Source organism: Sardina pilchardus, chromosome 14 (genome assembly GCF_963854185.1).
Source record: "Sardina pilchardus chromosome 14, fSarPil1.1, whole genome shotgun sequence".
NCBI lineage: Eukaryota > Metazoa > Chordata > Actinopteri > Clupeiformes > Clupeidae > Sardina > Sardina pilchardus.
Genome location: NC_085007.1, coordinates 17971945 through 17999779, shown reverse-complemented (window position 1 = coordinate 17999779; position 27835 = coordinate 17971945). Strand labels below are relative to the sequence as shown.

At 39.9% G+C, this 27835-nt stretch overlaps 3 protein-coding genes across 3 annotated transcripts; 2 read left to right on the top strand and 1 right to left on the bottom strand.

Annotated features, from left to right (window-relative positions):
- The first annotated feature begins 408 nt into the window (after window positions 1-408).
- Window positions 409-15945, top strand: LOC134101277 (integrin alpha-2-like). The gene is made up of 30 exons (XM_062554878.1): window positions 409-427; window positions 2449-2572; window positions 3544-3653; window positions 3876-3964; window positions 4059-4182; window positions 4548-4672; window positions 4755-4903; window positions 5146-5296; window positions 5686-5857; window positions 5999-6069; window positions 6789-6927; window positions 7046-7191; window positions 7967-8110; window positions 8315-8518; window positions 8738-8868; window positions 9471-9634; window positions 9896-10044; window positions 10206-10316; window positions 10617-10702; window positions 10804-10945; window positions 11100-11192; window positions 11355-11431; window positions 11566-11649; window positions 12398-12500; window positions 12706-12816; window positions 13569-13679; window positions 13982-14095; window positions 14335-14424; window positions 15229-15345; window positions 15569-15945. The coding sequence occupies exons 1-30, from the start codon at window positions 409-411 to the stop codon at window positions 15632-15634; spliced, it is 3516 nt and encodes a 1171-aa protein (XP_062410862.1). The 3' UTR covers window positions 15635-15945.
- Window positions 15946-16214: 269 nt separating this feature from the next.
- LOC134101224 (molybdopterin synthase catalytic subunit) lies at window positions 16215-19326 on the bottom strand. Its single transcript, XM_062554820.1, has 5 exons — window positions 19188-19326; window positions 18806-18928; window positions 18082-18235; window positions 17842-17965; window positions 16215-16624 (listed from the first exon to the last, which is right to left on the bottom strand). Exons 2-5 carry the CDS (start codon window positions 18924-18926, stop codon window positions 16550-16552), a joined length of 474 nt encoding a protein of 157 aa, XP_062410804.1. The 5' UTR covers window positions 18927-18928; window positions 19188-19326; the 3' UTR covers window positions 16215-16549.
- Window positions 19327-23326: 4000 nt separating this feature from the next.
- Window positions 23327-26433, top strand: LOC134101179 (uncharacterized). The gene is made up of 4 exons (XM_062554777.1): window positions 23327-23803; window positions 23905-24063; window positions 24180-24275; window positions 25667-26433. Exons 1-4 carry the CDS (start codon window positions 23450-23452, stop codon window positions 25952-25954), a joined length of 897 nt encoding a protein of 298 aa, XP_062410761.1. The 5' UTR covers window positions 23327-23449; the 3' UTR covers window positions 25955-26433.
- Window positions 26434-27835: the final 1402 nt, after the last annotated feature.

Below are 27835 nucleotides of genomic sequence, written 5' to 3'. Positions count from 1 at the left end.
ACAATTCAGTGTGTAAGATGTTTACAGTATGAAACTTTTTTTACTTTTTGTACAATAAATGGGTGTAAATACAATAAATGGGTGTAAAACCACTGGCATTACATACCACTGGATGATTTCGAAGTCTGAAATGTGTTTCATTGCAATAAAGACTTTTAAAATTGTTTTCAATGTTTGATACTTTGATTACTCTGTAGGCCTATGCATTTTTCTGCCGCCAACGTTTTTCCCCGCGCTACAAAACCTTGTAGCCTAACAACTCGACTAAATGTACTGTAATACATTTTCATTTAACGTATTAAGTCCAATCTCTATGCTTTTCATTTTAATGAATGCCATGCTAACTTAAATGGAGTGCACCTAGGCCTAGCCCATATACAGTACTGTATATGTCGCAATGAGTTCGCCATGACGCGCCCCACTCAAGGTTAACATGGAGCTGATTGAACTCATACATAACTGGTGTTTTGGAACCACCAGCTCGGATTCAAGCTTCACAGGTTCAGACAACCTAGCATTTATATGTTATCCCATTGTCTGTGAAACCTCCTTATCGGAATACCCCCCAAGTTGGTTCAGGTTGGTTTGGCCTTTTTTGGTACCTGCATGGGCTCTCCACAGCGACCGCGTTTTTTTTTTTACAGATTCAGGACACAGGCAACTAGTGGATGGTGAGATGATGCTAGCTGTATGTGACAAAAAAATGTATAGTTTAGAAACCGCGTAATATCGCTTAGAGCGCCTTTGTTGCGCTGGATAATTGCCTAGATGTTGAAAACGTCAGATATTTGACAGAGAAAGCTCCCGTAAGCGTACAAGTGTTTGTAGATTGACGTATTTTCCCAAAACTCAAAGTCATCTATACCGCTGAAATTCGCATAGCCTACAATTCAGTGCATGCCAGCTGATTCGATGACGGAGATTTGGGGGAGGTTTGTTTAATTTAGACTGCGTTGTCAAAATAGATGGATGCCAGATCCAGAGAGGTGTCACAGACTGAGTGGACTCTGCTGTTAGTCACTGAAAATTGTTGATTAAAACAACTGTCATGGAAGTATTTTTTACCAAGGAGTTTATTTTGTTGGTTTTAATACAAGGTAGGAGTATTTTAATTAACACCAAATGCACGTATCAGTTCTTCTGATTCCATATGACTTCACATCATATGCAACACAACGTTAACTTAACCCCGACCAGTAAATTGATACTTTGTTGTATTCTCTCTTCATTGCTCTAAAATGTAAAGCAAGGTAGTGAACTGGCTTATAGAGAGTTCTCCTAATGACATTAAGGTCAAGTAGAGACAGAATCATGATGACTCTGACTCCAATTGAATACACAAATGCAAATTAAATGAATCAATAAAGAATCAGTCAGAATGTGCAAAGAAGACAACTAAAGAGTCTCAACATCTGAAATATGTAACCAGCGAATGGCAAACCTAATGCCACCTCTGAACTTTAAACATTTTCAGCCAGAGCATACCTATAGGCATTTGATACATTTGAGGCTGTGTGCATGGCATGCTTTGTTGAGGTCATTGCAAATCACACTTCACCTCAACCAAAAAGGTTTCGATATGCAACTGCTCAGCATGTGTCTACAATTCTCTGTTCATGCAATCTTATGTTTATGTTTTGTTATGTGAAGCTTCTGTGTTTGGAGACTTTGCCTATGGTATGGTATCCTTGTATTGGCTGTGGTGCTGTTTCCCAAATCCACAATGGCTTATAGGGGAATTTACTGGTAAAATGGATGAGTGACATGGTGTCATTGTGGTGAGGCTGAGGGGCTTAATCTCACCCAAACCCCCACACTTCATTCTGAACATAAAGGCCTTATGTGAAAACAACTGTGAAATGTGAAAACAACATTTGATGTTATCTTATTTGTGTACCTCTGAGGATGAGTTGCGGAAAAAAAAAATTGTTGGACAGCTACTGTCCAATGACAATAATAATAGCGTATTCTGTTCTAAGATTTTGTTAGCCTATTTTGTCAGTTATTCAAAGAGAACACACAATGCCCAAATTTAACTTTACACATGTTTATACATTTATATACCTTTATGAAATCCCATGCTGTCATACCTTTCCTCTGTCAGTCTAAGTATGTAAATATGCAGACTTGAACAACTTTTCATGTGACAGCATCCTATAGGATCTGGAAACTGGTTCCTCGTGAAAAATACTTTGATTAAGCCTCATTAACTTAAACTGTTGATAATAAAGCTTCATTATATTGATTGCAGTGATGAATTTGCACTCTCCAGGGTGCTGAAACTTATTGCCTCTTCTCTGGGAAAATATAAAAATATAAACAGTATTTATGGATTTCCAATATTAGGGCCTTACTATATGTTTCCAAGATCGAAACATGAGATTTGAACTTAGGGCTCTTCTTTTTAATGTATAAGTGTGTTTAACTGTACCTTTGTCTTTATTGCAGGTTCATTGATTCCTCATTGCCAGAGTTTCAATGTGGGGACGTCAGGAGCCAAAGTGTTCTCTAGACCTGCAGTGGAGGAGTTTGGTTACACCGTTCAGCAATTTACCAATCACCTAGGGAAATGGTATGGCCTCTGTGTGTGTGCGTGTGTGTGTGTGTGTGTGTGTGTGTGTGTGTGTGTGTGTGTGTGTGTGTGTGTTACTAAAATCTAAATTCTAAAGTAAAGCAAGGTAGTCAATTAGTGTGATGGACATTCAGGGTTTATTTGTCTAGCTTTTGGATGCATTCCCCTCAGCATTGTGCTGTGGCTGTTACACACAAGGAAGAGGCAGAGTTAAAAATAATTAAGCTCTTTTGAACTGGGGGAGTCCTGCTGGGTCTGTATATATATTTCTCAGGCCGACTGTGTGACTCAGGCCCTTCAGTTGAGGTCAAATCTCACACACACACACACACACACACACACACACGCACACACGCACACACACACACACACACACACACACACACTTCATACAATTACCATTTAAGACTAACAATGTGTGATCTTTTTTTAATAACACTGACAAACACCAGTGATCTGGGGACCCTATTTTCATTGTTTCACCTTACAAAACCAAGAGTCTAATAGCCACTGCGACTCTGATCCAGTGGAACGAGCTGATCCTTGATGTAGCATACCATCATGGAAACACAAAAGGGTTTGGGATGTTTGTTTCTTCTTACTCAGCAGGGTGCTGTGAGGAGGAAGAGAATACAGTCACGTCCTGAAATCCCCAGGAACTCCCCCTCTTTCTTCCCAGGAATAGTGCATCATTAAACCAACGTCACAGCTCACTGTCTCAGTTAAATTAAACCACATGCCCCCGTGCCTCAGAAACCTCTTTGAACCGGATGTCAAGGCTGACAGTGACATGGCCCACTACTTACTCACAAAATGCAGATCTCTTTCACTTTGTCAAATGTGAGGTCTTCTTGAAACACTCAAGTTTAGAGACAGGATGAAACACATGGATTAACATGAATTAAATAAAACGTTGAGATCAATTTTACATACATATAGATAATATGGGTGTTATTGGTGTGGTCCTCTAGGCTGTTGGTGGGTTCTCCCTGGAGTGGAACCCCTGATAATAGGAAAGGGGATATTTACAAGTGTGATATCACAGGCCCAGGATCCAACTGTGAGAGACTGAATCTTCAAGGTAACATGACGCCTACTGGTATATTAATGAACATGAAATTTGAACAAATCCCACATAATGAAAAATACATTCCTATTTGGTTAACTCTATGCTTAGTTGAAAGTACCATTTGTAACACTGCATATAGTGCCTTTCTTTGTGTGTCTTGAAAAGTGCTGTACAAATCAAATGTGTTATCATTTGATTAGCTGAACAAAGAGCATAAACTCTTTCCCATTTCAGATTCAGTAACCATTTCTGGTGTGGAAAACATTAATGTCAACATGAGCTTGGGCTCAACACTAACTCAGCCCACGAACGAGACGTTTATGGTAATGTCCACTACCACAAGCATCCTAGTTCATCCCTAGTTTCCTGAAACACTATAATCCAAACTAACAGTGAGTTGTGTGTGGATCCCCTCAGACGTGTGGGCCACTTTGGGCCCAAAGGTGTGGGAGTCACTACTTCTACCCCGGAGTCTGTGCTGAAGTCAGCGCCCATTTCGGTCCACTTCAAACATTCTCTCCAGCCCATCTGAGTAAGAGCCGTATGTTGTTACTGGGCCACAAAGCACAATGGCAAAAAGCGTGTTTATTTATTGTCCTGCATGTATTATGGTCCATTGCTTTGTTCTTCTCTGATGAACTTGTACTTTTAACAAACATTAATTAGCAATGATCTACTATGGACTATCATTAATTTCTGTCACACATACTTGTGTACTATAGCTTACTATGACAAAATTACTTTTATGGACAAAAGTTCTGGTATTGTAATATAGATAATTTTCTTTTCTTTTTTGTTCTCACAATAACAGTAGACTTTGGCTACTAGTATACAATGTTAATATAGGCTACTCGTTTGAAGTCTGATGTAATGGTCACAGTGATATTTTTGCCCATTAATTAACAGACTGTGGGCCAGTGGACATAATGGTTGTGTTGGATGGGTCCGACAGCATATACCCCTGGCCACCAGTTGTTGCTTTCCTCAAGAAGCTCATAGAGAATGTGGAAATCGGCCCCGATAAAACTCAGGTATACGTTTTTTTAAATAAAATTATTCTTTAAATGATAATGTAAAGATTCAAAATATCACAATGCCGTTTGTCGTGTTTAGGTCAGTGTCATGCAGTATTCTGTTGACACATCTTTTGAGTTCCGGTTCAACTCTTATGGAAGTAAAGAGTCCATGCTCGCTGCCGTGTCTAACATGCCACAGAAAAGGGGGGACCAGACCAATACATTTTCAGCCATTCAGTTTGCCAGGTATGTACTTTAACGTTACTTAATTGTCATTATAACTTGTATGTAATATAGGCTATGTCATTTTAACTTTCATTTGATTATGTAGTTTCATATTTCTATGTTCTCTCTCATTCTTTTCCCCATTCTCACTATGGAGAGTGTGTGTGTGTGTGTGTGTGTGTGTGTGTGTGTGTGTGTGTGTGTGTGTGTTTATCTGTGTTTGTGTGCATATTTGTGTGTGTGGATGCGTGCGTGTGTATCAGTGAGTATGCTTTCCTCCCACAGTACGGAGGACGCCCAGGAGCCACTAAAGTGATGGTGGTGGTGTCTGACGGGGAGTCTAATGATAAAGTCATGCGAGATCAAGCGATGGCAGCATGTGAACAACAGGGCATCACCCGCTTCAGTATCGCTGTGAGTCTGTCATATTCCATTTGTTCTTAATGGAAAGTCTGTGGAGAGTCCGTGTGACCCATGTGACTGTGCCTTTAAAGGTGTGTAGAAATATTTCATCATTGCTTTAGTCACGACCCCCGTCTTTGATCACACCAAAACCTGGTCAACCAACTGCCCTTGTGACTTTTTGCTTTCTTCAATCTTGACACAATCAAGAGAAGGTACAACGCCTTAAATGCATAGAGAACACACAGCGCAGGAGGTCAGTCGGGCTGCCGCCCTAAGTGGTAGTCATGCTGACCTCCAGCCATAGTATTGAACCTGTTGTTATAGCTAATAAATGTCTTACCATGTTTCAGTCTTCAAACCTGCCTCTGTCTGCTTACATTGAATTGTTCTTACTTCAGGTCCTCGGCTACTACAACAGGAACAATATAGATCCCAAAGTTCTAATCACGGAGATGGAGTCCATAGCCAGCATTCCGACGGAGCGCCACTACTTCCACGTGGCGGCTGAGGAAGCTCTCCTTGAGATCGCAGGAACTCTGGGAGATCGCATTTTCAATATAGAGGGTATGCGTTCATGATACAGGTCTGGTTCTGCTGTTATAGGCCACGCTTAATCTTAAGGTTTGGTTTTATGTGAGTCAGTACTAAAGTTCACTTATTGATTTGGTTTCATGGGTGTGAAATGTGTCTTGTGCCTTTTAACTGCAGGAGTTGGCAAAGATGAAGACTTTCAGATGGAGTTTGCACAAGTTGGTTTTAGCGCTCATCAGACCAGCAAAGAGGTGTCAATGTGTCACTTCTCCTATTTCTCAAATCTCCTTTCTACTCTCAACCTCTCAGTCACCTTGATTTATTAGTGCTGCAACTGAGCTGGTTTAAAAGGAAACCAAACACCCAGAAGCACTCAAGCACTTGATCACAGCTTTAATTAGTCTGCCCCTGTCTATTTTATGCATTATGTGAAATAAAAAAATATTCTTTTAATCCATTTCAATGTTTTAGTCGACTTTGTTATCAGTTATAAAACCATATAAAAGCCCCGATGATTTTTTTACTATGAAGCATGGCACCTGTACTGAGATGTCACTTCCTCTGGTAGGATATTTCAGATAGAGTGAGGAATGTAAATACTAATTTTCAGAAAATGTTGAGGATACACTTACAATCAACTCCATTATTTTGATATCGGAGTGAATCTCTCGGTCATAAAAAAATTTCATATGATTAAAATGTATGAAATTACATGCCATATGGTAACTACTGTAGTTTGAGGCTATTATGAAAGTGTCAACTCTGTTATCTTCTATGGTGTCACTGGATTACATAAATGATAACAGTTGACAGAGTTATGCTGTTATTTACACATGAAATGTACCCCGAATTATAGAATACTAGATACCCTTTATATTGAAATTATCAGTGAACCATGTTATTTTTTCCATTTCTGCATATGTTATGTTATGTTATATTTTGTATGTGTTTATTGTTGTGGCGTTTGTAGGGAGTAGTGATGTTGGGAGCAGTAGGAGCGTATGGTTGGAGTGGAACAGTTGTTCATCAAAAGGGTCAGACATCTGATGTTTTGCCTGAGAAAGCTTTTGAGAGCATCCTGGAGAGCAAAAATCACAGTTCCTACATTGGTTCGTAGTCTAATGAAATGCACAAATTGTCATCATCTACAAACCAGAGTGGCCGTTGGAGATTTGAATTGTCTAGTGTAAATCACAGCTGAAACCAGTACTTTGTTTGCTCCCTCAGGCTACTCAGTGACATCGCTGAGTCACGGCAGCACGGAGTACTTTGTTGCTGGAGCCCCACGGGCGAACCACTCTGGCCTGGTGGTGGTCTACACACTGGACAGCTCAGCACAGGCCTCCATCATAGACACCCAGAGGGGCACTCAGGTGATAGCACTAACTGCTGTTGTTAATAACACTCCCTGTGCACAATGCCTATTTTGTTTCAGACACTGGATATAAACATGTGTAGGCCTCTCAATGATTCTTGATATATTTACAGTAGTTTAAACTGACACGCTGGAGTTGTGTATTATAGTATTTTGGCTATATGGTTGAAGGGGAAGATTTTGGGGAATTTCTTGATGTAGTATTCACAGTTAAAAACCACAGAATGGTCTGTTAGGGACTTCTTCTTCACGGTATCCATTTGAAAAGGTTCTGGGTTGTATGGTTTGGGTAACTGTAGTTGGCTGTTGGTGTACTGGTATCAAAGTAAGGGAGCATAATCTTTCAAATGTGCAGTGTAATGTACAGTATGTTGATGTGGGGTGAATAGAAGCAGGAACTATTCAGGATTGGGATTGTGGGTTGGTGTCTATGACAAGGAGAGTTTAGAGGGATTGCTGCAGTAAGGTTAATGGGAAGGTGTTACAGTAGGTGAGGGACATTCGTTTGGGGTTAAAGATAGGTTTGTGGGTGAGTATTACACATTAAAGTCATCTGTTTGGGGCAAAGTTAGATTTACGAATAAGTTTATGGCAATAACTTTGAGGTTATGGTTAGGTTTAGAGATGGGGTTGGAAGATTAGGGTTAGGATACAGTTGTTTTGGGTTGATAGTTAGGTTCGAAAACCCATCTTCAGAAATTGCACAATGCTAAAAAACTGATATACAGTACAGGTCACAGACTGAATACCAGTGGTGGTGTGTTCTTTTGTAGGTGGGCTCCTACTTTGGCAGTGTGATGTGTCCACTGGATGTGAATAGAGATGGCGTGACTGACGTGCTGCTGGTGGGAGCTCCCATGTTTATGAGTGAGGACAAGAAGGAGACGGGGAAGGTCTACGTCTTCTCCATCACCAACGTGAGTAAAGAGGTCTGTAACAATCTAAATGTAGAACACTGTTTTTTAGAAGCTTCTGTTAAATAAAAGCAATACTTATGCACTGTCAGACACTTGGTCAATTTCTAGATTTCTAGATTGCTACCGAATTGTTAATGAAATCAATGAAATATTTCCATTTGCCAATGGACCATTTCAACCATACCTGCATCCAAATCATGACAGGGGATTCTGAGTGACCAGGGCTTCCTAGTCGGTCCTTCAGCTGTGGAGAATGCCCGATTTGGGATGGCCATCTCTGCAGTACCGGACCTCAACCTGGACGGCTTCAGTGACGTTGTGGTGGGAGCACCTCTGGAGGACAACAGCCATGGAGTCATTTACGTCTATTTTGGAGATAAGACCACTGTCCGACTGCAACATTCGCAGGTTGGCGTACCATGTTATGTCAATTGTATGCACTCATTATTTTTGTCATACACCAAAACTCTTTTTTTTTTTCAAATAGAGCAAAATCCTAACTCAGCCCAACACACATACTTTACAAATAATGATTTCTTGAAATATCTCATTAGTAAGCTGCTCACTAGAGTCAACAAACAGAATGCCCCAGCTCTAAGACTTGCCCCATCATTTTGGTTATTTTAGAGAATTACGGGATTGAAGGTGGACCCTGCGCTGCAGTACTTTGGACGCTCTCTAGATGGCAGTGGAGACCTGAATGGAGACGCCATCCCAGACATCTCAGTGGGGTCTTATGGGAAGGTGGTGCAGCTCTGGTAAGTCTGGCCAAATGGCTCTTTAAGTGATTCACTTGCTAGTGATTTACAAGGCTCTCTGTTTCGTTCTAAAAGTGCTATCGTGTCTCTGGCTCAAATCCATGTCTCAGATCTGATCCATTATCTCTGAGCTGTAAAGATGGTGTATCGCTGTGAAATGCTTTTTCTCATGTCAAACGAATCCTAGACCACTCTGGAGTGATGTGTGTGAAACAAGCGATGACACAATCTAAGATAGCCAGAATGCCAAGGCATTCCAAGCTGATATGCCTGCAATTGTACTGATATGCCTTTCCCAGCGGTCAAAGAGCTAATTTGATTGACATGGGAACATTACAGAATGTGTGCCTTCACTGTCTGCCAACTGTAGCATCCGTCTTGTGTTAGTACCCATTAAACATATATATTTTTAAAACAATCCCAAATAGATCGCAAAGTAAGCAATATCATTCTGTTCGGCAGTCTAGATAGTTAGAGAAATACTAGAGAAAAACTCATTCTTCGCACATTTGTGAAATGACTATGCCATACTGTTCCTAGCCTTACACTCATAACCATGACTGTGATTCAGATGAGATGACTGACTATTTGTGTGATGGTAGGTCTCGAGGAGTAGTTGTGGTCGCTGCTGAGGTCTCCAGTATACCAGAGTATATCAGCATCCTGAACAAAACCTGTTCTTTACGGGGCAGGACGGCATCCTGCTTCACGGCTAAGGTGTGCTTCACGGCCCAGCTCCGGCCCGCTGCCACTATGGGACCAGCAGGTAGGACACCACCAGAGAATTCAAAACTAAAAAAAAAAAAATGACGCAAACTTTGTCTTTCATATTTACAATTTGTATGTATTTCATAATCTTCTGTTTGTGATACCTTTAATTCCTAGAACTTATCAAAGCCTTTTAACAAACAAATTGAATATTTATAAATGAAATATTGAATATGTATAATTAATCATTTTAATATTAATATTCATATTTATAAATATTTCAATCAAATATTTAATTGAATAATACATATTTTTGAAGCCATAACCTACACAATCACCTTGGATGCGGACCTGCAGTCTTCCAGAGTCAGCTCCAGAGGCCAGTTCAGTAACTCTGAGCGCACTGTACAGAAAGACATAAGCATCAGCACACAGCAACTGTGTGTGGACCACATAGTTTATGTGCAGGTGAGTTACTGGTAGTATTCTTTTTTTTAACTTAAGAAATGATTATCTGTGCTATGTTTCTGTGTTTTTATATGTTTTAATAGAGTCCTCTTGAACCGCTTAATAAACTGATTTGTTTAATAAAACAGATTAATGTACTTTATTTTGTCTCTGTCCTGCAGGATTCATCTGACTTGATGAATTCGTTTGCTTTACGAGTAGACATCGCTCTCCAAGCACCAGATTCCAACCCAGTTTTAGATGTCTTCAGTACAACAGCATGGGACTTCTTTGTGAGTGTCAACTTGAACACAGAACAACAGCAGCATCATTAAAATCTGACGTCGGTTGGATAATATGTTTTATGAGTATGCTAAAATAAGACTCGTTTTCGTGAGTTTGATCAGAGATAAAATGATCTACAAAACACAATGGTATGTCTTCTATAAAATGGATTAAGCCTAGTCCTACACTTAAAGCTCTTTTTAGCAGAAATCTTAATTGACATTGAAGTTTTCTTTTATTCTCGGACCAGGCTTAATCCATGTCTGGGAAACGGTCCCTGATATGATTGCTTCTGGCTTTTTTTCCAGATTCCATTTTCAAAAGACTGTGGCACAGATGATGTGTGTGTGAGTGATTTACAGTTGAGAGTGAGGAAGAGTGGAGAGCAGTCAAGGTAGAAACCTGTGTGTTACGCTGTATGTGTTTGGTGTACTGTCTAGTGTATGGTGACTCGAACCTGTGGCTGTGGAAATTATATGTCTCTCCATGTTTCAGCTCCTCTCCCATGTTGGTCAGTCAGAAGAACAGACGACTGTCTTTCATGGTATCAGTCACCAATAAGAAGCAGAATGCGTACAATGCCAGAGTCTCGGCCGCGTTTTCTAAGAACCTCTTCTATGCCACAATCACACAGCCTGTATGTATCTCATTTTGTAACATGTGATGTCAGATAGTACAGCATGTACTGTAATACTAGGTCTTCCATTTTATTTGATGAATTATTGTTGTTGCTGTTTTTGTTGTTGTTATTGTTGTTGTTGTTATTATTGTGTGTACTTGTGTGATTTTAGAATAATGTCACTGAGGTGAAATGCACATCTACTGGAGAATTCCGAAACCTGTCCTGTCAGGTGGGCAGCCATGTCCTCATGAAAGATCAGACGGTGAGTCTAACATTAGGTGTTTGTGTGTGCCTGTGTGTGTGTGTCTCTCACTTTTTGTGCGAGCATGCATGTGTGTATGTGTGTGTGTGTGTGTGTGTGTGTGTGTGTGTGTGTGTGTGTGTTTGCATTCTTTGGTCTAACTCCAACTGCTGTTATGAATAGGTGACTTTCGAGATGATTTTCGATTTTAATACTGATCAACTTCTGAGGGAGGCCCAAGTAACCTTTGAAGCCCAAAGGTGCGCTGATTCTTCCATCTCTGCACTACAGTTACAAGCAGTCACTTTAAGTTAGTGTACGTTGCTAATAGTTAGTGAAAACTAACTGAATAATCAAGGGCCTTTTCATTGTTGTCCTGTTTAACCTATTACAGTGATAGCGAAGAGGAGAACCCTACAGATAATATGGTTCATCAGTCCATCCCTGTGCAGTATAACTCTGAGATCATTTTAACAAGGTATGGTGACAAACAGTATCGGGATTTTTGATGACCAGTCATTCACACAATTATTGAAGATGCAGTCTCCAGCAAAAACAGGCTGGTCTTAGTGGTCTTTGGTATTATTTGCCCTCAATGGTGCCTTCCAGGCAGCGCTGCCTTCAAGGCACTACTCCCGTCAGTTTAGGGGTAGGATGAGGGTTGAGGGGGTTAGCAGCGCTGCCTTCAAGGCACTACTCCCCTCAGTTTAGGGGATAGGATGAGGGTTGAGGGGGTTAGGGTTAGGAATAGCGTAAAGGTAGTGCCTTTTAGGCTGTGCTGCCTGGAAGGTGCCGTTGGGGGGCAAAAAACACCATTGAGCTGGTCTTAGTCATGCTACGTTATACTTTATTGCCCTGTAAGAAAGGTGTCCTCTGCATTTTAGCCATCTGGGGGTAGTGTACACTCATACGCACAAACACACACACAATTGGAGTAGTGAGCTCACTACGAACACACACTTATTTTGAGCTTTCATACACGCCTGGAGTGGAGGCAGCAGCTGATCCGGCGACTGGGGAGCAGTTGGGAGTGCGCTCAATGGCAGCTCATTCGTGGATATGGGAGAGCACTGTTCAATCACTCCCCCCACCCACATTTTCCCTGCCAGTCAGGGATCAAACATGCCACCCCTCAGTCACAAGTCCAGTAGGCCATGGATGCCCCCGTATTAAATAGTGAAACGCAAGATTCTAACCGGCCATTTTTCTTTCTTTCTTCTAATCAGGGAAGCTGATACGTCTTTTTACATGGTTGACAAAACTTACCAAGTTAGAACTGAAATAAGAAGTTATGAGGACATTGGCCCAGAATTTAACTTTATGCTAAAGGTAAGGGATGTTGCTTTGCCAGTAATTTATACAAATATAACCATTTTCTCAATAATAAGGTTTTTGAGGAAGACTAGTGAGATATATAGTCAACTCAAAATACTGTATTTCATGTTGATCTGCTCCATTGTTTTGTATGTAAAAGGTGCCTATAGGAAGTAAAGGAAGCTGAATAATAGTGTTTTTGTGTGGTTGCTTCCAAAAGGTTTCTACAGGGAACTTCCCAGTTAGTCTGGCCTATCTCACAATCTCTCTGCCAATCAAAACATTTCTGGGAAACCCTTTACTCTATCTGACTGGAGTGACGACAGCACCCGTAAGTTATTCGATAAACATATTAAGAGAAAGTGCCACAGCTCATGCATCATGATTAACTTTTGGCCCTGTGAAAAAACAATGTTTCTGGAAATATGAATGTCCCAATTCTGCCTCTGTAAGTGCAGTGTGTGTTTCTGTGGGCATGGTGGAGCAGTGGTAATGTCACCGCCTGACAATCGAATGGCCTACGTTTGAGCTTTGGCTACAAGCATCGGCTAATAACCAGTCAATGTTTGCTTTTCTTTTCTTTTTTTAAAGTAAATTAAATAAATGTTAGGCTTTTTGCCTTTATTCAGATCAAGGGAACTTGGTCCAAAAAGTGGTACCGTGCTGTAGCCAGTTGCCCCCAACTTTTACTTTTAACTATGATACGGAGTATAACATTAATACTTAACACACATTATATTAGCCTAAGTAGGAACACAACAGTGTGCTATTATGGGCCAGTTTCATGCACATGGAATAGTCCTAAACTAAAAGAGAACTCAAAGAATATGAAGTCCTAGTGTGAAGCTATTTAGTCAAGGATTAGGCTTAAGCCATCAATGAATGGGAAACAGGCGCTATATTCTGAATGGAAGCAGGCAGCCCACACATCAGTACTGTAATGTTGGCAAATTTCTATCTCTGTAATATTAATCATGTTCCTTGGCGCTTGAATGGTGGTGTGTGTTTAAAATTATCATCTCTACTACAGTCAACAATTTGTTTTTCCTCTCTGTCATGTTTTCCATTTTTCATTCCCCTCAGTCTAGCAGTGTGAGCTGTGATGCGAACAGGGTTCTCAAGGCACTGAAGAAAGGCAGACATCTCCGTTCACCCACCTTCATCAAGGAGTCATTTAAGGGCATTGGTAGCCTGGTGTGTGTTTGTATATCTCTGTGTTTGTATGTGGGAGGAAATCAAGCAGATTGTTTATTAGCAATCACACTGGTATATCAGAGGAGTGAGTCCTATCCACTTCAAACTCGCTAACAAATAAGTGGTAATGAAGTGGTAAAGAGTATTTGTTGGAGATGGAGATGAAGAGATCGTTCATGTGTGGGAATTAGAAAAGCTATGTAATAGCTATGATATGACAAAATGATCACAAATGTTAATACATACAGATGTTTTGTTATGTATGATAAGATATTTACCTCAACATTTTTTTCCTTTTACAGAACTGCAATACCTCACAATGCCAGACCATGACGTGTGTTCTCAAAGACATTGCCATCAAGAGCCACTATTTAGTAAACGTTACAACGCGGATATGGAACAGTACCTTTGCTTTAGTATGTAAATCTTACACAGAATGTAATAATCTAATGTCAAACATTTTGTTTCTCTCAAATATTTTCATAATTGGCAGCCCACAATATGCTGGTATTATTTAACATTTCAATTGTCATTTTTTAATTGGCATTTAAATCCAGCCATTTGTGGGGAGTTAGATGTGTCTGTATCCAAACCTCCACAGGTGCACCAATACACATTGGTCTAACAGATGCTTGTGTTGTTCTCCTGCTTACAGGCATCCTTTGAGGCCTTGTCTCTGAGTGTGAGTGCCGATATTGAGACTGACGTGCCAGATCTACTGGTGATTACGGACAAACACTGCAAGGTACACCAGCAAGCATCTCTGACTAGGGTGACATACTCCTACAGTACAGCACATATTTTACACATCTGAATGACTGGATATATCTTTTATACAACCTTGGGGGATTTGTACAGTAAATGTCTATGTGACTGTAGGGAAATCTTGTTTTATGGGTGAGCTGGAGCAACGAGACACTAACAGAGTCTGAAAGTTCTAAACAAGTCCAACGCTTTGTCAAAGAGGGGCTAACAAATAGGCTGTGAAAAGTTCAGTGGTGAAAGTTCAGGAAAGTTGAATGGTGCTCTTGTCAATCTGGGAGTAAACTGTAGGAAGGACCGCGGCTGGTACATGTTCAGAAGTGAATTTCAATAGCCTATCTGCCTATATACTTGGCAGTGTATAAATAACGTAGTCATGTGAAGCCCTGTGAGACTATCATTAACTTACATGTATAAATATTACAATTTATTAAACGGCTCTTCGCGTTGGGATCCGGTTCGCCCTGTCGAGACTTATTTTCCATATACATAATCCCGCTTATTATATGGCTACTTGCCAAAACAAAAAAATACATAAACTCCATGACATGTCTCTTTACATTTATTTGTTACCATTCCATCGGGGCTCTTGCTGAGAAACAAATAGTTTGCAACACTCGCATAACTTCAATCAAGCATTCTTTAGAACACCGCTTATCAACCGTCTGCTTTCACTTGATGTTACTTTGCTGTATACTCAGGTCTGAGAGTAATGAGTAGATGTGTTGTTTGTCAGTGGATCATCTGTGAAACACTGTATTGACCTTTGCTAATTCTCTCCACTAAGGTGAACGTGACCATCATCAGATCTGGAGGGAAAGGGGACATACCCTTCATTGTAATCGTCGGAAGTGTGCTTGGTGGTCTTCTTCTTCTGGCAATTGTAACATTGACACTGTGGACGGTAAGTTATTGCCTGGAAAAGGGAAGACGTCCCTCTACTTTATGAACACTTATCCAAGTTCCTGTCTGAAGGATAGTTAGTCTGTGGTTTGCGATGTTCCTGTGACAGGCTTTGGTAATGAGGCCATGTCTTGCTTTTTTTTAAGCATCTTTGAATTTGTCTGGAATCCAGTTGGTAACTTAAGAACATTGTGGTATGAATTATATGGTCTGTGTTTCACCAGCTTGGTTTCTTCAAGAGGAAGCACAAACAGCTGAGTACGACGGATGGTAAAAAAGAGACTGACTGAAGCCCTCGCACAAGAACACACCAGGAGAACAAAGTCCTCCCCCATGAAGAACTAGGGCTACTACAAGAGCCCCCTTAACCCATCTGCGCAGCCAACACAACGTGGGCTTCTTTTGAAAAGCAGTCGTGTGTTCTGGTCAGACACCATGGGAGGCCTGCGGAGAGGAATGATTGTTCAACCAGATTGTCTCCATAAGGAATGGGTTAATATGTGACTAATGGCTCAGGAACTTAAGATGGGAGGAAAGGATATTCACTTAAGTGGCATGAAAATCCAGACAACTAGAGAGATCACTATGCTGGCATGGATTTCTCAGGCATTTTTTCAAATACATTTTTATAATTTAAAACAAATATTTTATATGTTTACTTAGCTAATTGATCAAATGTGTACACTACATGAAAGTGCATGCGTCCTTTCACTGTTTTACCTAAAAATAAAAATGTAATTTGGAAACACAAGTAAGAGTGGAGGGTATTGCGTTGATCATGTTCTTAAACCAGGATGTCAGTTACAAATACTGATATTTTTATGTGGCCCAAATGTTATGTTACTTATTAACATGTACAACCTAGTAATGGGTTTTGACTTCAACTGTGTTAAAATATTGATATCTTTATTCAATTAAGGCACCCCAGTCAGTGAACTTACAAAGAATATTGTCAATACATTGTCAGTATTGTATTGTAATGATTGTAAGTATTTCATTCATTAACTTAGATAACATAGATTAGTCTGATGACAAATTTGTCATAACACTATTCAATATAGTTCTGACATAATGCTACTGCATTAAAGCCAAGTCTGTTGTATTTCATTAAAAACAGATTGAGGTGTGAACCAGTTCAGTATGTAAATCGAAATGGCATAACAAATATATTCCAGTGTGAATCTTGTGGGTTGTACATACATTCCCTATTTCTTCCCAGCAACTGACCACAAACACTCCTTGTTCTGTTTCCAGCTGGCCTCTTCAGTTTCATAGACCTCCTACGACAACAAAAAAAATGATTCAATGTTTAACGTGTTTGCTAAAGTTTTACAAGTGATTGAATAACAAGTTATGGGTTTCGAGGCTAGTAAAAACATGGATATGGACTCAGCAGTGAAAAATATGAAACTAAATACATTTGCCTCTTAAAGTTCCAGTAATACATGTAAAAAAGCATGACTGTTTGGACAACAATGACAAATATCAAGCTGAATACATATCCACAAAGCTCCCATAAAACAAATATTATGATTAATGTGGACAACATTTCACTATAATAAAATGGAAATAGTAGTAAAACAGCTATTAGCACATGTAGTGTGCTTGGTGACCCTATTCCAGAGTTGAAGGGTCAGACAAAGGCAGCGGTCTGGCGTGTCTCTTGATTCCTATATGAAATGCTTTCTTTCTCTCACACAAGAAAAAGACCAGAATCACAAGACTATTCTAAGTCACATGAGGCCAATTGATTTTGCTTTCCGGCTTCAACAATTTGTACGGTGTTTTGGAAGCACCGCTGGAAGGCGAATTCTATCCTCATCAATGCTACCTACACATGTGAGCATATTTTGAATATGCTTCTAAAGATAGCACTTTTGTTCTGTCACATACACTATTTGTTTATCCAGACTATTTGTTTATCCAGAAAATAACGATGTCCACAGACAAGGTAGAGTACAGTAATTTCCCGCATATAAGCCGCATTGTGTATAAGCCGCAGGACAGTGTTATATGCAAGTTAAAAGAAACATAACCATATTAACACCATATTAACTGCCTCCTTGTATTAACCTCACAACTGAAGAAATTTAGCAAAATCAATGTATAAGCCACGGCTAATAGTCGGGAAATTACGGGTATGTTGCATGATTTTATGAAAGTGTGGTGTATTGCGACATCGAAGCAAGTATAATTTGTAGTTTCTTATGTCTCGTTTCATCGAACTACAGGTATACTACCCAATCTGGTAAAGTTACATAGTGCGGCTATAGCCGATAGAAGGCGGTGAAGTGAAAGCAGAAGCGCCGTTCACCCTATTACGAGTTGATGATCCGCTGAAATTATTTCTGGAAACATTATTTTAAGGTATGAAAAACTCTTTAGTGTTGCTTTAAGATATGTACAGTCAGTGACAACAAATTGAGACACTCAAGAGTTAGGGTTAGGCTTAGTATAACCAAACGAAACATTATTACGGTATATAGTAGAAACCAACCTTTTTCCAAATGGGCACAGAGGCCTTGAGGGTGTCGATGCAGAACCTCACCGCCTCCAAAGAGTCAACTCTGTGTGGCGATGAAATCCCCACAATCACACTGGCTTCTGTCACAGGGACAACACTGCAAACAACAAATGACATCCGACATTAGAAATCACTATTCACCAACAAGGTAATAAATGACACATATGAGAAGACAGAAAGAGACAGATCTGTCATGTCTGAAAAGAAGCTGACCCCAATCTGTGCTGGATACAGATGTGCCTTACTGTGGGCCACTTGGCTCTGATGCTGGTGCAAATCTTCTTCATCTCCGACTCAGCCATGGGGGTGTAGGCTTCGTACTCCAGCTGTATCACCTTCTTACCTTCAAAATTGTCTCTTGTAGTTCCTTTGGGGAAACAAAAAACAAATACAGGGCCCTCATTTAAATGTACAAAGTCTGTAGTTTAACTAAAGCTAGCTTAACACACACACCCCCCCCACACACACACACACACACAAACAAACTTTGTGTGACTCTGCACTATGCCTGTCATTTCAGTTAGGTTCCACTGAATTTATATTTGTATGCTTAAAGGCACTCTAAACGATATTGGATAACAACACTTCTATTGGCATTCAAACAAAACACAGAACTAGCTCTCTACTCCCTCCCTAAACTCTCCTAAACACGTCTTGTCAGTGATTGGCTGGTTGCTGTTTGTGGATCTTATATTTTTTTTTTTAAATAGTGTATTCAGGGCATGGCCAGTTAGTGGGTGGTGAGGTAATGTTTGCTGTAGCCTACGCAACAAAAATGTTTTAGCTTAGAAACTGTGTAACATCGCTCCGAGCAGCAGCACCTTTAAGAGGAGCTGTGATGGGTACACTCATTCCAAACATGCCTCCACAGATTCGGCACAGTACAACTGGTAATTGTGTGATGTGAAGACTGAAAAACATGTCGATCTCTCCTCACCAATGAACATAGATATGGCTCCACAAGATGGACAGGTGATAGAGGTGGACACATCATCAGATGAGAGTTTTTCATGTGTGAGTTTGATGAGGTCACGTGGACTGTTCACATCCTCAGACATCCCTGTAAATGTACGACAATAAAGTCACCTCACAGTTCTGAAGGAAGATGACATGTTTTCGGTTGTAGACCTCAGAGGAAACTTTGCAGAGGAATTTACCTGAAAGATTTCAACTTAACGTTGTATTGTAACGAAGCACATTAGCACAGTAAATCTTTGCGCTTTGTTGCGTAAAGAAGATACGTTTGGGTATGTCCAACATTTTGTAAAAGCATCAGGTTACATCAGAAACATTGAAATGTTGCACGATGGCATCCGGACCTGGGCTCGGTGATCAACCCCCGCTAAGGGGTGGGATGACTGCCACCTCGTCCCCGTCGCGTAAACTGACAGTCTGGTCACCCAAATCCACGTACTCTTGGCGCACTGCCAGCACCACCTGCTCGCGCAATACGCACAGTCTGTCGTGAAAAAGAATAACAACAAATGTAATTTACATGCATACAATGAAAGCACATCACAAATACATATATTATGCAGATAACCCTACTTTGGATGCCTCCTCTCAAGTTCTTGCCACAGCTGAAGAGTGGTCAATTCAGACGGAAGTTTGACGGTCTCTGACTTGAGCCCCGTTAGTTCAGCACCTTTGGCGAAGTAGAGCACTGACACCTAATCGGACAGAAACGGGCAAAAACGGTGACCATAAAATACACCTCTCACACAAGTCATCACAAACAAGGGCAACAGACTTAACGAGATACTGCTTTGAATTGTGACAACTGTACATTTCTGATGACAGCCAAATGCACTTCTTCATAACCAGCGTCGCATGTGAAGGTGCTGCATTTAGACTTTTTAGCAATTAGAAAAAAAGTTGTCGCCTACCTCGGAGGTCATGAATGGAGCTTGAAGTAAAGCACTACCAAACATGCGGCAGTTTCTGGTTCAGTAGGGTAGATGGGTGTATAATGTATTTCCTCAAATCTACACTACTATTGGCTATTCTAAAGATCATGTGATGTTAAAACAGGAAGTGAGGGACCTCACCCACGTGACAGTGACCGACAAGCTTCACTCCATAATTGCAGACTTGTAGATAATAATTTTATTGACCAGCTGGATTGTAAAATTAAAAACAAGGTCGTTGTCAAGAGCGAAAAGCGCGGTTACTTCTGCGTTGGTGTAGATTACAGGTGGTAACAAATTACGAACACTCAAGAAGGCAACTGTCCTGAACTAACACTTTCAGGTGTAGCAACTTTCCTGGCAACTCATTTTTTTTTAAAAAATGACTCCCCTTTCCAAACAGAAATACCGGTACTTTCCTCTTATTACACATTCAAAATAAGCTCGTTCGTTTTGTGTTACAGTTTTTCTAGTTTTTGACACAATGACAACTCATGCATAAGCCTGAACCAGTTCTGCTACTGCTTTACACTCAGATTGTAGTTCTAAAACACTTTTTTTCAAAGCACTGCACACAATTATCTGCATTTGGCACAATTTTCATGAGGGAAATCTTTTATTTCCACAAGGAACACTGCCATTCAAATTCTAAAGTTAAATGCCCTACTATGCACATTGACTCATCACAGGCAAACACCTGTCAATCAGTTTTACAATTATTGTGTTCTGAGTATAAAAACAATATTCTGAAATATTTTACAACATATACATTTTCCGGAAAGGTCTGAAATGACCCAAGGAGGAAACTACTACATTTTGGGAGTGATCTATATCACCGTCTGGATCCAGAAGGCAGTTATGTTTTTGCTTGGCGGAGGTCTGCACTTTCGGAGTGCTTTTCTAGTTTTGAATGTAAAGTTTCATTTTGCAGGAGAGTTCGGAGAGTATGAGGCATGCTTTCAGAAAATGTTTGTAATCGAGAAAAATTGTAATACAGGAGTATCAATCCTTTTTATTTCATATTATTGCATGCCTTTCAGATATCAAGGCCAATTTCAACCTAAATGGTGGCACAAAAAGGGGGTGGGCCTAACCTTATGCTGAGGTGCCGAAGAAAGTGAAGCACCAAAAACATTTTCAAAACTCTGTTGTCTCTGTGTCTGTTTGTCAAAATTCTATACACAAAACCCAGAATTGCTCACACAAAATGCAAACTGCCTCAAATATCAAAACGTCATAAACACATCTCTAAAGCACTCTAAAGCAACATTATAACCACATATGACATTATACATATAAACATAACACATTTTCGATACATTGTTAGCTCAACACCTAAAGCTCCTCTGTCTTTCATTGGCTTCTATATTTGCATACAATACCGAAAGTCATCTGCAGAGAGAATACACAGTAAGACAAAAAATACTCTATTTCCAAGTAAAGAAACCTGACTACTATCAAATTACTTTGCTTTTTCCAAAGAAAATGTGTTACTGTATTTCCGGCCAAAGGAACAGAAAAACACATTGAGTATTGGTTCTGGACATTTCAACCGAAATCAGATTGAAAGGATCTATTCATGGGTCTCATTAGGTCCCTTTCTAGAGGTGTAAGGTCAAGCACCTAGATTATGAATGCAGACTGCATGGTGCTTGATTAATACAAATGTGGAAAAGGACCTGATGAAACCCACACTGTAAAAAATAAAAATGTGCTTTATCCAGTTTAAATGATTTTCTGAATCATTACTATGTAAAAATCTAATTACCATATAAGAATAAAGAAAAACATGTTACATCAACAGTTTGACACACAAATGTTTCCAAACATGCATTTGTGAGTAAACTGAACTTGGAATATCAAGTTCCCAGGCTGTGGTGCCAAATGATTGACTACACGGGGTTTCCCATAGATATTTGAAGGGGTTCGTTCTCTCGTCGACACAAGGCAAACGGTTCTGTTTTTATCAGCAAGACTTGCATGGAAGACTTTGTGAAGCACGCTTGAGCTTGGAAATGTAAGTAACTTTTTTTGATATTGTATTCTAGTTATGAAGTGATTTTGAATAACCTTGTTAGGTTTCATGAAATTCATCTAAACTAAAAGGTGCTTTTTACCGTGAGAAACCACTTCTGCTAGTCAGTCAGTGCTAGCATTTCAATGACGTTATAGTTGGGCTTTAGCTAGCAGTCTCTCTAAATAACATAGTTAAACAGAGTAGTTGAAACGTTTCAGCCATGCCACCAACTAGGCTACTACATAATTTATTGGTTCACGTAATGTATCATCGTTGCGCCACCATGACTGCAAGTTGTTAAATGAGATAACAATTCTTGTTTAACTAGGCTAGTTGCAGACGTCTTTTTATGTAGACTATCAGCTAGCCTGAACAAGACTAGATTAGCCTAGCTGCTACTCTTCCATTAATACTTGTCTTGAAGATATATTTTAGTTATTGCTATGGAAAAAGTGTTGATTTTTAGTCAGGTACATTTATGCATTTAGCGACTTCCATTTGTCATATATCCTTTACTTCAGGGCCAGTCTCCCCTATATGGTGATATGTAAGTGATAGCCTACATTGTGACAATATATCAAGTGGTATTAGGTAGTGATGTTTTGTGGTATCTAATTTAGGTTACATGTATTTATTTGAGTGAGACTCACAGCATGGTACTTTGAGCACTATAGGTTTTGTCAAGTTGAGTACAGTGACTATAGTGAAGTGGTTATTGTTGAAATCAATGACCTGAATCATTACTATCCCTTGGCAGCCTATGCAGTTGGAGGGAAGCTCTGGGTGACCCCAAGGACACACTTATGCTAAGAGAAAATGGTAAGTGGTATTTACAATGCTCGAATGTTAAAAGTTAAAGGAACACTTCACCGTTTTTTCATATTAAACTATGTTATTCCCTTAACTATGACGAGTTGATACATACCTCTCATGTTTCAATGCATGCACTCACTGACTCTGGCGGGCGGCGCTACTTTGATAGCACTTAGCTAGCCCAATTCATTCATTAGGATCCAAACAGAGATGAAGAGATGAGTCGAAGTGCTCCCAATTGTTATTCTGCCACACAATATAGTTATCCCTCTTACCTGCTTAGAAATGCACCACGTTTTATTTTGTCTCACCATACTTGGTCGTGTGACTACTCGTGCAGCTGTATTTTAATAGGGAAAACATGGAGGTGTTTGGTCGCTTCTAACTACATCTCTGTTAGGATCCTAATCAATGAACTGGGCTAGCTAAGTGCTATCAGAGTAGCGCCGTGCGCCAGAGCCAGTGAGTGCACGCATTGAAACGTGAGAGGTACAGTATGTATCAACTCGTCTTAGTTGAGGGAATAACATAGTCTAATATGAAAAAAACGGTTAAGTGTTCCTTTAAATATGTCATGATCATTTTCTTTACTAACCAGCACAACTCTTTTCTGCAGGCACTGCTACTTCGTGTCATTGTATCTGCTAACGAGGCGCGGCGTGTCAAACTTACCGAAGAGCCACAGTCTGCAGATGCACTGATTGACTTCTTACGAGAAAAACTTCAGCTGCAAGGAGACTTTTCGTTACAATTTGAGGACTCGGACTTTGACAATGCGCTGTGTGATTTATCAGATATAGCTGAACTACCAAAGGGTCGTGCAATCTTGCACATAAAGTGGAAAATGCCTGTCACTGTAAGTGAACTGTGTGACACTCAGTCTCTTGGATCTATATCGTCTCTGGATACGGCAAGTTTAGGTTCTCCAGGGCGGCCTTCACCTGACTTTTCGCCTGGCTGTTCACCTAGCCCTTCTACCAACCCTTCACCAGACCACCCAAATGACCAAGATGAAGCCTCACTGGAGGAACAGAGACTGCTTCTAGTGGAGGCATCCAAGAAGGCAAGATTAGATGAGTCTCTCATCAAAGAGAAAATGGATTTGACCTTCTCACTGAGGCGAAAGGAGGTTGTCGACAAACAGCCCATGGTGCAAGATTTGAAAGATAGATGGCCAGCTTTGTTCTTTAAAGACCAGGTAGGAATGGCTGTAAATACTTCTAAACACAGGTCACAGGTCAGCATTACACATTTTCGACTATTCCTCTGTACATGTTTGTTTTTTCCTGCATTTAACAGATTGGTGAGGAGTTTTTCCGTATTACAAATAAAAACTTAGTTGGAACATTCAGAGCTGCAGTTGAAAAATATGCCCCCCTCCTGCTGAGATTGTACCGTGCCCGAAAAACAGAGTTTGGCAAGGATCTGAATGAGATACTGAGAAGGCTTGATGATGAGGTGTGTGCACAGTACACTACACTACCAAACTATACTTTCACCTAGTGTGATGAAATTGAATGGGTTGAATTACTCGTCTTGCTATTATTAGAACTCTTTCTATTTTTTTGTTTGAGACTACCAACATTGTAAGACACCGCAAGGAAGCAGCCATGAAAGGACTTCCTGTGTTCCTACGTGAAGATCCCAATCAACTTTTCAAACAGTGTCTTGTAAGTATTAATGGTCATTAATAGAACTTCAATTTTACAAGCATAGAGATGCTAAAATTTAATATTGTGGAAAAATGTGTTCATTTCAGTAATTCAATGTAAAACATGAAACTTGTACTGTATATTATATAGATTCATTAGACGTTAAGTGAAATATTTCTAGCCATTATTTGTGTTAATTATGATGGCTGCTTACAGCTTAAGAAAACCCCAAACTCAGTGTCTCACAAATCAGAATATCACCTACAACCAATAGCTTTTAATATAGAAATGTCAGCCTTCTGAAAAACATGTTCAGGTACAGTATATGCCCTAAATACTTAGTTTGCCGTCCTTTTGCATGAAACACTGCATCAGTGTGGTGTGGCATGGAGCCAATCCGCGTGTGGCACTGCAGAGGTGTTATGGTTCCTTTAAAAGCAGCTTTCAGCACATCTGCATTGTTGTATCTCGTACCTCTGATCTTCCTTTTGACAATACTGCACCACATAGATTCTCTATGGGTTTCAGGTCAGGCGAGTTTGCAGGCCAATGAAGCACAGTAATTCCATGATCATTAAACTTAGGTATTGGTAATATGGGAATTACAGTGCTTGACTGGCCAGCAAACTTACCAGATTTGAACAACATAGGGAACCTATAGGGTATTCTCAAGAGGAAGATGAGACATGAGACCCAACAATGCAGACAAGCTGAAAGCCTCCATCAAGGCAACCTGGACTTCCATAACACCTCAGTAGTGCTACAGGTGGGTTGACTCAATGCGACGCCACATTGATGAAGTAATCCATGCAAAAAGAGGCCAGACTTGTACTGTGGGCATATACTGTATGTGTGAATATTATTTTTCAGATGGCAAACATTTCTATATTAAAAATCCAGTTTTGTATTGGTTTAACTTTGTTTGATACTGAATTTGGGGTTTTATTTAGCTGTAAGCCATAATCATTCAAATTAACACAAACAATAGCTAGAAATACTTCATGTAATGTGTAATGAATCTGTATAACATACGCGTTTCATGTTTTGCATCGAATTACTGAAATGAACAAACTTCTCCACAATACATTTTTTTTTTTTTAGATCTACCTGTAAAGTTTATTTGTGTTTTACCCTTGGACTGCTTGAGAGAGGGATGGAAAGTTAATTGCCTGGTGTGTCTGTCTGTCTGTCTGTCTGTCTGTCTGTCTGTCTGTCTGTCTGTCTGTCTGTCTGTCTGTGTGTCTGTGTGTGTGTGTGTGTGTGTGTGTGTGTGTGTGTGTGTGTGTGTGTGTCCCAGTTTGAGATGTAGAGGGGATGCCTAACTCATGCCTAAGAACATTTAACATGCAAGAGCATGTAGTTTGTGTGATGGGAGTTTGAATTGAAAATTTCTTTATGTCCTCAAACAGGAAACTGATTCAGATGACGTGGCTGCCAAGGGAGTCACTGTGGGAATTCTGTATGTCCTTGAGGACTGTGTGGCTGAAGCCTCATCTCCCAAGATTCAAAACATCGCAGTCATCTTGGAGGAATCAATAGTAGTAGAGGACCTTCCGGATACTCCCACTGCCTTGGCCTACCTTCTTGGCCTCCTTTATGCACTCAACATTTCTTATCCTAAGCACCTTAAGTACACCTTTGAAACACTTCAGAAGGTTTTCATGGACATTGACCCAAAATGCTCTAACCGTGTGTGATCCCTAAAGAAAAAGCTTGGTCTTGCCTAACATTGCAAAAAAAAAAAAAAGTAATGCTCATAGTCATCTCTGACTAATTGCTGGCTAGTAACTGAAAAGTTTGTAGAATGTTACAAACATTGTTTTCTACATAACGGGTGTTCAAGCAATGTTTCTGCAACGTCAAACATTTTAACATTCCCTTAAATTCTCAAGTCTTTGTTTCAGCTGGGAGGCTAGTATTTGTGAAATGCCACACCCATTTATATTGTTCTCTTAGTAAAACCTATATATACTGTAGGCTTACAATGTGAAATTTGACATGGAATATTTGCTAGAACAAAAAATGTTACTGCAGAATGTTCTTTGTTCTTTGAAGACCTGTACATTTAAATACTGGTCAAGACCAAGAAAATCATTCTGAAAAGAGGCCTCTTTTCTGTCATTTTCTTCTTTTAATATTCTGTCTTGATAATTTGAAAATAAATTGTCTAAGTGTACATTTGTGTATGTGGATTTGCTTTGTTAATACCTTATACTGTATAATGCAGTAAAAAATGGGTTCAGTCAACAAAGAAATCATCATATTTCTAGCTAACATTTTGGACTATGTTGAACTAAAAACTATTTGTAAGGACAACAGTATTTTTGTAGTTGGGATAATCACATCATTGTTAACTCAACAAACAAACTTACGTTGGCAGAATGATGAATTTTAAGTTGTGCCCACTGGCAGAACAAACAATTGTTCGTAAAGACAACAGCATTTTTGTAGTTGGGAAAACGCAAAAAGCTTTGTTGGGAAAACATGAAATTTTGAATGCAGAAGGTTGCCATTGAATTTTACGTTGTCACAAGCTTTTATTTTTTACAGTGCATACAGTATATTTATTCATAGCCTAGGTCTATACTATGGCAATGATCGGATGGTGTTCAGTAAAGTAATGAGTGTTTGTACATTGAGGACTGAGAGTCAATAAGTGGCGAATAAGTGGTGTCATTTTGATGGGTTGTCTTTGGAAAAACCAATCAAGTTACTTATGGTGTTTTGCTATATGTTTTAGGAAATTGAAAACTGAGTCAAAGACTAATATTTAATGTATGGTTTTGCATATTTGGTGTGGAGTTATGATGTTCAAAAGACATGGACATCAAAAGACAAAAATTGTGTGAGAACATAAATATTTAGTGTAAGCAGTTGAAACTGTAAACTGCAACTGTACGGCTCTCACTTCTGTGAGCTCGTGCCAGCAGGTGTCTCCAACTCAGAAGAGGTTGTCATATTTATATATATATTTTGCGACTGTGTTGTCCATCAAGACCTTGAGTAATCTTACGTTCACTGTTACTTCAGTAAAGCGACACATATGTTGACTTATCAGTTATCACCCATGTCGTAGGTTGACATTACAGTTCATTTTTTGTAGTGGTAGGCCTAGTCTATAAATCATTACGTCATTCCTGAAACAGAAGGACAGCAGGGATATAGGACCCGTGTTGCCCTCTAGGCAAGTCAATAAACAAATAAACACCAAATCAAGATGATGACGGCCGGGAAAGTCCTTAGCCGACGCTCTGCAACTTCAGTACGGAGACAGGGCACAGACATTGTAGTTCTCTCTGTCTACCGGCAGAGGGGTCGTTGCAACGCCTTTGATTTTCTTTGTGGCATGGTTCTGATATCATCGTCTACCTGCGCATTACCCTGGCTCGTGTCTACTACCTGAGGACCATGATGCACAGTGGTCAATTGTCGAGTGTGGGAAGAGAGAGGATTTCGGTATCTTGCTCTACATTCACTGTAATGTTATACGCTTGACGAGTCCGCAGCCTCTTTCGAAAACAGGATTTGTAAGGCTATCTTTACAAGTTTGACCCGGGGGAGGACCAAACAACTGTCTC

What these genes read in the sequence shown, in the direction of transcription:
- LOC134101277 (XM_062554878.1), top strand. An exon ending in AATTTAACTTTATGCTAAAG is followed by an intron (nt 12,501 to 12,705) that starts GTAAGGGATGTT and finishes TGCTTCCAAAAG; the next exon opens with GTTTCTACAGGGAACTTCCC. An exon ending in CTGGAGTGACGACAGCACCC is followed by an intron (nt 12,817 to 13,568) that starts GTAAGTTATTCG and finishes CATTCCCCTCAG; the next exon opens with TCTAGCAGTGTGAGCTGTGA.
- LOC134101224 (XM_062554820.1), bottom strand. Translation starts at nt 18,926, where the DNA reads ATGTCTGAGGATGTGAACAGTCCACGTGACCTCATCAAACTCACACAT. An exon ending in AGCCATATCTATGTTCATTG is followed by an intron (nt 18,236 to 18,805) that starts GTGAGGAGAGAT and finishes GTTTCCCCAAAG; the next exon opens with GAACTACAAGAGACAATTTT. An exon ending in TGTATCCAGCACAGATTGGG is followed by an intron (nt 17,966 to 18,081) that starts GTCAGCTTCTTT and finishes TGTTGTTTGCAG; the next exon opens with TGTTGTCCCTGTGACAGAAG.
- LOC134101179 (XM_062554777.1), top strand. Translation starts at nt 23,450, where the DNA reads ATGCCTGTCACTGTAAGTGAACTGTGTGACACTCAGTCTCTTGGATCT. An exon ending in CTTTGTTCTTTAAAGACCAG is followed by an intron (nt 23,804 to 23,904) that starts GTAGGAATGGCT and finishes TGCATTTAACAG; the next exon opens with ATTGGTGAGGAGTTTTTCCG. An exon ending in AACTTTTCAAACAGTGTCTT is followed by an intron (nt 24,276 to 25,666) that starts GTAAGTATTAAT and finishes GTCCTCAAACAG; the next exon opens with GAAACTGATTCAGATGACGT.